Source organism: Mus pahari, chromosome 2 (assembly GCF_900095145.1).
Source record: "Mus pahari chromosome 2, PAHARI_EIJ_v1.1, whole genome shotgun sequence".
NCBI classification, from domain to species: Eukaryota; Metazoa; Chordata; class Mammalia; order Rodentia; family Muridae; genus Mus; species Mus pahari.
The window spans coordinates 12,824,963-12,835,235 of NC_034591.1; the positions used below are offsets into that span (position 1 = coordinate 12,824,963).

Below are 10,273 nucleotides of genomic sequence, written 5' to 3' on the forward strand. Positions count from 1 at the left end.
TTTATGATTTTTCTCTGAATGAAACATCTCTTTTCATTTCATTGTGCACTATAATTTTATTAAAAACCTATTATTAAATACGATAGAAAAAAAAAGAAGCATAGCTGTACTGTGGTTTATAACGTAGCATCTATCTAAAAGAATTTTTCCTGTATTTCATTAATACTGATTTCATACATTATGATGCATTAAAAATCTACTTACTTTAAAAACAGATAGTATGTAAAACACTATTTTAATATAAAAACTATGCATATATTATTGTCTAAATGCTAACAGGTAACCTCACTCACAAGAAAATTATTAAAAGATCTTCTCCATTTCTATGTGTCCCCTCCCAGAGTAGCTGGTTATCTCCAGAGGGCATCCACTGACCAGTCTCCAATAGGATCAGGGTACAGGAAGCACAAGTTGAGGAAAAACCATATGCAAGACTAGACACCAGTGCTTTCCTACTCTCTCTCCCTTCCCAGGTTTGACCATTAAATGAGGCTAGGAAATTACTGGGATAAAAAGGAAAATACCCATTTCTACGCTGTTTTCAATTTTTTTAAAAAAATTCTTCTCTCATACATTTTATCCTGGCCACAGTTTCCCTTTTCTCCCCTTCCCCAAGTCTTGCCCCCCCTCTACTTCTCATCACCCCATGTCTACCTCCCTCCACCTACCCTATTCCCCAGATCCACCCCCTCCAACTCTCCTTTCCAGAGATCCATCTTTCCACCTCCCCTCAGAAAAGAGTATGCCTCCCAGGGACAACCACCAAATAAGGCATAACAAGTTACAAATAAGACCAGGCACATACCATCACATCAAGGCTGGATAAGGCAACTAGTAGGAGGGAAAAGGGTCCCATAAGCAGTCACAGAGTCATAGACAGCCCCTGCTCCCAGTGTTAGGAATCTCACAAGAACACCAAGCTACTGAGCCATAACATATATGCAGAGGTCCTAGGTCCGACCTTTACAGACTCTCTAACTTCTGAGTCCATAGTCAGATGACTCTATGGGCATTGTTCTCCTGATATGTCTCTGACCTCTCTCATTCCTCTGATACCTCCTCCTCCTCCTCCTCCTCCTCCTCCTCCTCCTTCTCCTCCTCAGGACTCCTGGAGCTCCACCTAATGTTTGGTTGATACTATGTCTCTCATTAGCTACTGGATGAAGTCTCTCTGGTCTATTTGATGAAGATTTTACTAGACTCTGGTCCCAGAATACTCTGCAGACAGGACAAACTGAAGTTCAAATGTTTTGTGGCTGTGTTGTTACAATTCCTCCAACAGAAGCCTTCTCTGGATACTGAAGATAGCTAGTTCAGGCTCAAGATCCTCTATTACTAGGAGTCTTTGCTAGGGTTATTTTCATAGACTCCATGGAGTTTCGATTACACTCGTTTCCATTTCACCCATGAAATGTCCTCCAGATCCAGTCCTTTCAGGTAATCCAGACCCAGAGACACAAACATGTGCTCACTTATAAAGTAAAATAATCTACATGTGGTCGTTATAAAGTAAAAGACAATCAAGAACTCCAAGACCTCCCATTTTTATTACTCTATGATTTGTTGAACCAATTTTATTTATGACTGCTCTGTTATCTCTGACTCTGGCTTTTCTTATGCACACAAAATTTTATAATGGTTCTTAATAAATGGACTACTACTATAATCCTTATTTAAAGGTCAGGAAAAATAGAGCAGCAATGGGTAGTTGGTTAGCCTCAGTCAGCTGACTCCTGGGGCTTAGCATACTGCTGCCTGGCTTCCATTACAGTGTTTTGCCCTGTGTGATGATGGTTTTAAACGTTTTTCCATGGCAACACTTATTTGACTTTTCCCTCCCAGATAGTAATAGTTAAGAGAATGTGTGTGCCTTCTGTATTCTTTGACAGTGATTTAAAGGTCTTGGAATTTGCATATAAGATATTACATGTACTTTTTTTGTCAAGGAAGTGGAAAATCACTAAATTTCCTATTGCTTCTTTAGAAAAAAAAATATGTGCTACATACAGCACAAGTTTTATAAACTAGTGATCTTGGCTGGTCCTCTTCATTCTTCAGGACATGATGCTATACAAATGGAGTGCAAACGACAGACTCTAAGCAGTACTACCATTAGCTTACTGAAAGAGTTTTTTAAAGTGTAAGTTTTTTGCCACTGTCGATTCAATGGTGCAATCTTAAGTGGCCATTTAAGTTGCTATGCTGTTTCAGAAGCACCTGTGTGCTACCGTCCGGAATGTCAGAACACCATAGTTTCCTCGTCCTATACAGATCAGACTTTTGTCTCAACTGAAGTAAGCATTTGCACTTTCACTCATTCATTTAATATTTTATTGTAAGATGAAGATATGTTGTAACTGGTTTAAACTGTTTACTCAACAAATTAACTCCTAAGCACTATTTTGTGTGGCTTTCAGACCTATGATTTGGTGGATTCTTTGGTTATACAAGCATATATACTTTCACATAGCCATTCATTTGTACATCATCACAAAGATTTCCATTTAAAGACAGTATGTACAGGAAACCTATGGAAGTTGCTTTAGCCACTGAATATCTAGCTTTAAATAAGGCTACTGAACATCTCTGTTTTAATTTCTTCGTGCACAAAATGTTAGCAGTCTCTTCATAAAAATTGCAAATAGTACTAAGGGACAAAACTACAAATAACCCCCTAAAATTCAGAATATTTTAGAAAATAAGGTCCAGGTAAGAATCTGCCTCTTTATTTTTCAATAGTAGATACAATGTAATTAAAATGTGCGTACTGAAATGCACTCATCAGCGATCATTTAAAATATTTTATTGTTTATGGGGCAAACATTTGAGTTGCTTCTGGAGATACACTGGCTAATGTTCATCCTCAGTAGCTGAAATGGAAAAACTGTATTCAGAAAGAAGAGCTTGATATTGATCTTTATAAAGTGCTTGGCATTTAAGCAGGTTAGCCCAGCTGCATGTATCTGTAAATCCTTATTCACTGAAAGAGTGATTAAGACAGCTCAATGTGTCTTAGAAGTGTCATGTAACTTCAGTCTATAAGATGTTTACACATACAAGCAATTGCAAACATGAATTTAAAGCTAAATGTGGTATTCTGTCTAAAGATGTAAATGTTAATCCTCCGGTCATATTGTTACAGGCTATTGTGATTTATGTAGAGGAACTTAAAGGGATAGTTGATCACAAGAAAGAATCAAGTGCTTAGAGGGAGAGAAAAAATACAGCAGGTAGTAGCATGCACATTTTTAATGTGACATTCTCTATTTGTTACAAAACACTAGGAAGTAACAGAAGCTAATGGCCCCAGTTTAATGTATGAAATACATATAAAGAGAAAAGAGAACCAGCTCCAAAGAATTATGCTCTGACTTCCACATGTACACCGCAGCATACCTGAACACACACACATCATACACATCACAAACACAAGTATAATAATGAGGATGGTAGTTATGATGATGATAATTAGAAAAAAATTGCCCAAAATGTTCTGCAATTGAATTCATGTAAGCAATATATGTGGATCACTTGTGTCCTACAACAGGTCAGGAATTCTCATCAGCTGTCAATATTCAAAGACTGAAAGTTTAGTAGCAACAGAATTTGACATTTTTAATTATTTCTCAGACAGACATGCAAGACTTCTTTTTTGTGATCTGATATATCTTTTTCTCTCTTATTTGAAAATATGACTGCATGGTTCTGAATGAATTCAACAAGATTCTAAGTATGCCCAAGGCACATAATAACGGTGAAGAATCATTGCACATCCTATAAAGAAACACTTAGATCATTTTCTATACCATGTAGCCTAAAGCAGTGATTCTCAACCTTCCTAGTGCTGTGACCCTTCAATACAGTTCCTCATGCCATGGAGACCCTCCCCCACCATAAAATTATTTTCATTGCTACTTCTTAGCTATAATTTTGCTACCGTTATGAATCATAATGTAAATAACTGTTTTCTGATGGTCATGGGAACTCCTGTGAACCTTAAAGGATAGTAATCCTCAGTGTAGTATTTAAAATAAAATTATAGAGTATTTTAAAATCCCTTAGTTTTTCTAGAATTAGCATATTTATTACTTTGGTTTGCTTGTTCAACAATATTTTAGCAGCATGTATTTTGTTGCTCATCGAAGTGTATAAGTTAACTAAACAACAAAAGTCTTTGCCCTTGTATACCTATACACTAAAAAAACAATAAAGTAAAAAGGGGAAAGGCACATGAATAACTGCTGAGAGCAACACAAAACAGGGCAAAGGGTACTTTGGGAGTGCTAGAAGAGTAAAAAGGTAGAGAAGGTTTCCTTAAGAATGGTTCAATCAGAGGGTCCAGGGACACACAAGAGCATGACCCACATTATCAACTGACTAGAATCAGAGACTTGCAGGAATCAGGGAGACTATATGGGTCTGACATAAGTCCTTGCTATGTTGTGACTGAGTAGCTAGGAATTCTTTTAAGATTCCTAACAGTGGGAGCATGGGCTGTCTCTGGCCCTTTGGACTATTTATGAGGACCCTATTCCTTCTATTGGGTTGCCTTGACCAGCCTTGATGTGAAGGTATGTATGTGCCTACTCTTATTGTAGCTTGTTTGATGTCCCTGGGAGATGTACTCCTTTGTGAGGGAAGGCAGAGTGGGGAGTGGGTCTGGGGGAGAGGAAAGTGGGGGGACTTCAGGGAGGGTAAGGAGAGGAAACTGTGGTCAAAATGTAGTATATGAGAGATGAATAAAAGAAAGCAAGTAAGCAAATAAATAAAGTTCTGCAAATATTTCTGCATAAAATCAGATGCACACAGCAACCCTTTAGATGGGGGTTTAATTTTAAAAATTGTCTTTTTATGACTGTACAAGAGTATCAAGAATTGAAATGCCCTACATTCAATGAAATGATGTTATGGTCTAGAAAAAGAAAATACAAACTTCCCTGTTCCTCGGGGTTCTGGAGAGCAGCAGCTATGGAACACAGCTACATGCATCACCTTGGCTGAAGGAATGAGTCCTAAGCTGTCCAGTTCTCTTTTCAGTGTAAGAGTGAAGGAAGGAAGGAACCCCACAGCTCTCGAAGGAGAAGGTGGCTTATGCCTAGAGAACCGAGTCAAATGAATCAGCCCTAGAACAAACCCAGTGACACCGGAGGTTACACCCACACCCCGCACCAAAAGATTCTTAACTTTGCCTGTAGAACTGAGTTGCCTGGAAGGTTTTACACACACACACACACACACACACACACATATACACACACACACACACACACACACACACACACATACACACACACACACACACAGCGCGGTGGAGGGTTATCTTGGCATTCAAAGANACACACACACACACACACACACACACACACATACACACACACACACACACAGCGCGGTGGAGGGTTATCTTGGCATTCAAAGATTGTCTCATTTGTTTGGCCTGGTGTTATTTTGGTATGAGTACGTTGACTATCATTCCACATACTTCTACTAAATAGCCTGTACTAAAAATCAAGAGGCTCTTTATCCAGGTGTGTGCAGGGGGAAACTCAGAAATCACGACATAATCAACAGAATAAGATGGATGCCCTACAGGCAAATACTAGGATTGAGGATGTGTTTGAAAGGATTTGGGGGACATGTAAATGTTTTAGTAAAAATCCACTCACATTAGCAATATAAATAAACTGCAGTTTAGCTTAATGTGGAACTATATGGAGGCAAGGAGGAACATATTGGTTTATGAAGGATTGCTGAAAAAACCGGTGACTTCTTTCTTTAGGAATGGACCCTGGGAAAAGCTGCCTCAATGCACCATTGGCCCTAAAGGCACATTAGCAGTAGAAGAACGTTCCAACTAAATGGTCAACCCTAAAAACATACATATGAGTAGCATTATACAGGCTGAGCAGATTGTAATTAGGAATTTAGACATGCATATATTGCCGCCCGGTGTCCACTTCTCCCTCAGGATAGCCAGGCCCATTGCACACCTAGCTGGACTGGAGGGAGAAAAGCTTAGCCGGGGCCCAGTGAATGCACTGCAGGGTCTGGGTCAACAATGAGGGCTCTGGTTGAATACAACTGGGAACAGCTTTGGAGAACTGGTTCCTTTATTGATGGGGAGAAGCGGGTATTTATGTCCCTGTGGGGGTGGCCAGGGCATGGATGTTGGAAGACGCTTCATCTGCATACGCAGAGGCTGAAGGGTCCAGAGAGAAAAAACCATACAAGGTAAAACAATGAGTGAATCATAGTAACAGTCAGAGTAATAAATTCTTACATGGGTTAATGGTGGGGAAGCCGGCTTTGTGGCTTCAGGTTGGGAGAGGGAGGTAGCCAACTCCTACAGTCTTCCTGTTTGAGGTGTCTAGAGTCGAAGCTCCTTCAACCCTTCCTCCAGGACCCTGGACCATTATGGTGCCACAATGGATGAAACAAAATAAATGAAAGAAATGGCCATGAATATGAAAGATAATAAACAGGAGCTTATGGGTGGTTTGGGGAAGGGAGAAATTATTCAATTATATTATGTCAACATTAATGAAAAATTAAGGGAACAGATCATATTTTACTGGATTTGTAGTTCTTTGTCTAATAGGAAGGGAGAATTTTGAAATAGGTCTCCCATGATGCAAAAAAAACAAGGCCAAATGCAAGAAAATAAGAAAATAAGTCTTGTATTTTGGGCTATTTAAAAATCAATTGGTCATCTGATATATTACCTGCTTGTTATAATAAAAACTCATCAGAAAGAAAGATGGAAAAGTTTTCTTTTAGATTTAACATTCCTTAATAATAAAGATATGCGATTAATATCTTAGGCAAAGAACATACTTTTAATAAAACAGCAGAATAAAACTACAGTTGGTTGAAAATGAATGACTGACATCAGCAAGCACTGAGTTCCTCCTGGATCTATTCACTCCCAGCAGCGGCACACACTACAGACTCGGCTTGCCCTTGCCTCCTTTTCTGGAGCCGGTTGGATCGATTGCCTTGAGCATACTTCACTGTACAGGAGGTGTAAATGCACACATTGTAACATTTGCTGGTTATTGTAGGAGGATGAGATAGACGTTGTGTGTCCCACATTGTAACTTGTTATAATGATATTTACAAACATATTATTATGCAGGCAGAGCCTGAGCTTTGGATATTGACACTGGGGATCTGAGCCCAGATTTCTCTGTTTTCCTAACTAATTATCATAATCTATTTAACTACTCTATGACTCAAATTCTTAATCTTAATTACTTCTCAAAAGTGATTTGATTACTAGTATAATTGTGGCCAACTATAGATTGTTTAAATTGAGTTTATTTGTTTAGTAAGTTTCTATCCATCCTCATCACTTTCCACATCTTACTATGTACTTACACAATACTTACTTACTCTGTTTTTTTTATTCTTAGCCAATTCTTATGTCTGCCCTATGGCACGTTACTGCAAAGGCACTCAACTCACACCATTTAGCGGACAGCGTCAGCACCTCTGTGTGTCTATACATGTGTCTAACCACTTACCCAAGTAATTAAAAGAAATACCTCATGCCAAGTAACATTTTATGACAACCTAATTTTTCTTTCACACCAGCATTTTAAACCAGGCCATAACAGACTAGAACAAAGCACTGTTGTTCTTTGTGACAACATATTCAGAAATCAATAAAATATACACCAAAGCATTCAAATTCTTTATATGGTATTTTACAATTTTCCCAAAGGTCAGCATTTCTAGATATTAGTCAACTACTATAATGAATTTTAGTTTTGTTATTCTTCATAGATTTTGAAAAACTCTTCAGTGAAATTATTGACAAAATGAAATGAACTAAAACCTTTTGGAGTGTTCTATTTAAAACAGTACCTGTACCTAAAGAGCATACTTTTTTGTTCTTCCCACCAAAATATTATTCCAGGAGGACCAACAACAACTTCACTCAATGGCAAATACACTAGAAGATGGTGCTATGACTCCTCAGCTGGCTGAAATCATTAAACGACTGTGGGGGGATCCAGGAATCCAAGCCTGCTTTGAAAGGGCTTCTGAATACCAGCTCAACGACTCTGCAGCTTAGTAAGTGATTTTCTTGGACAAAAATTGCAGATGACACATGGTTTGTAACTTGGCACATTGTGCATGTCAGCACAAATAAGGGGGAAATGGTTTTGCATTTTATTATAGAAAACTGAGAGACAGCAGAAAAGACATGAAACAACATACCCGAGAAGAAATATATACTACACATATCTTCTCTTAATTAAAAAAAAATATTACCATGATGTACAGTGTTTACTTAGCATGAACACAGACACATGCTATGCATGTTGACATTTGGAACTGTGTTCATCTGAATCATATATTTCAGTGTCACTGAAATAATCCCCTAGAATAATTTTACTAGTGATATATGTGTTAGACAACTAGGTTATTGAACAAGACCCAAAACTCTGGAAGAAATGTCGACTGGTTTCAGATTTTAGCATATTGTGAAATCTTGTTGGAGTCAGCATAGCAAATATTGGCAAGTAAGTATTTAATGTTAATAAAGAACTTAGGAGAGCATTGCACTATTTACAATGGAATTGTTACCACGACTTCAAACTTCCTTGTTTGGAGTGCTTCTTGAATTATTTTCTGTATGAATCAACGAGAACATGTGATTATGTTTGGCTACAAAAAGTTTTTACAATTACTCATTTTCTATTTCTTCCCATGCCTACAAACATAAAACACACAAAACTGTCCTTGAATGAATCTCATGACAAACAATGCAAGCACTGAGGCTTAATTAAACAAGAAAAAAAAGTAATGTAGCCGGGAGGCAAAGCTCTCTTCAAGGAGAAAGATGGGTCATGCACGACACTGCAGATTTGTAATCACTAAGTACCTTTGACCAATAAGTCTGTTTCTTAGGGAAAAAAGTCAGTGATGAACAGAGAGAGTCCAAAAAAAAAAAAAATCATAAAAAGTCCATGTGTAGAGAGCACGTTTCTGTGATGAGTGTTCATTTATTGTTAATTTCCACTGGGACCATCACCTTTAGACAACAGTGTGGATTCCACTTGATGAGAACAGGGTGTCATTCTGTGACTACATAAACTTCGGAACATTTTTCCCAAGGTTCCAGTCTCTGCCTCACTCTGATCACCAAAGTGATTTCTGTGCTACTGTAAAACCTTGCTTACCTGTCTGTGCTAATCATTGAGTAAATTAGATGCAAGCTTAAACTTTACATCCAAAATGTTGCTTAGTTACATCTGGGAAAGGTTGAACTGAAAGACAGGCATGTAAATGTGTTCCAGTCAAGATTAATAAATTTCATTTGGAATAAATATTGCCTAAATACTTGCAGTTACATTGTTAGTATATTTGCTTCATTGTTTGTCCTTTGGTAGCAGAATATACATATTTATAGTAAAAAATTTAACTAATTATAACTCAGATAACAAACCTGAGGCAATAAAATGACACTGTATTTCATATTTTACATAATTCATTTATTTAAATGTTTAGAAGTTTTTACTAATAGTTTGAGTTGAGAATATTTACCATACTCTTAAATATATCAAACATCTACTTGCATTGATTTTCTGAGTTCTGCCATTACTATAAATAGTTTTTGAACACTCAGTTAATTTGCACAGCAGTATAATTATATGAAAATTTATTTTCTCTCTATGTACTATAAATATATTCTACGTAAACTGAATACTCGAGATATTAACTTTGGCAGTTTCAAAGTGTTACTATAAGCACATTAAATAAAAGCCTGCTTAAATGTTGCTAAATCTACATGATTTTCTTCCAAACATTAAGAACAGATTATTTTTTCAAATTTTGAATTAAGTTACATACTTCAATTTTCATATCAGAGTGATCCTGAACTACCTATTTATTTTGTTTATACTATATAAAACATTTTTCCCCAACTTTTTGGTGAAAGGAAGATTTTTTTTTTCACATCTAGACATTCTCCAGATGGACGCAGCCAGAAGAGTAGAGCAGGGTTCCTGATTCCAGGGTTTGGCTGATGATGCCACAAGCTCTAGGAAAAAAAATGGGGGGGGGGGAAGGCCTCAGCTACCTAAGACTCATGGCTTACTAATTAGGGCCACCTAGTGTGCTCTTTAAATTCCACAAGCCTTAAGAGCAAATGTGGCTTAGAAGGGAAAGCACTGAAAAAAGAAGAAGAAGAAGAAGAAGAAGAAGAAGAAGAAGAAGAAGAAGAAGAAGAAGAAGAAGAAGAAGAAGAAGAAGAAGAAGAGGAAGA

At 37.5% G+C, this 10,273-nt stretch overlaps 1 protein-coding gene across 1 annotated transcript in view; it reads left to right on the top strand.

Annotated features, from left to right (window-relative positions):
- LOC110316158 (guanine nucleotide-binding protein G(t) subunit alpha-3) overlaps positions 1 to 10,273 on the top strand; it is a 49,567-nt gene that overhangs the window by 22,157 nt on the left and 17,137 nt on the right. The window contains exons 3-4 of the mRNA XM_021190254.1: positions 2,183 to 2,294; positions 7,919 to 8,076. Of these exons, the coding sequence (XP_021045913.1) occupies positions 2,183 to 2,294; positions 7,919 to 8,076 (270 nt within the window). The remainder of the gene's footprint in view (positions 1 to 2,182; positions 2,295 to 7,918; positions 8,077 to 10,273) is intronic.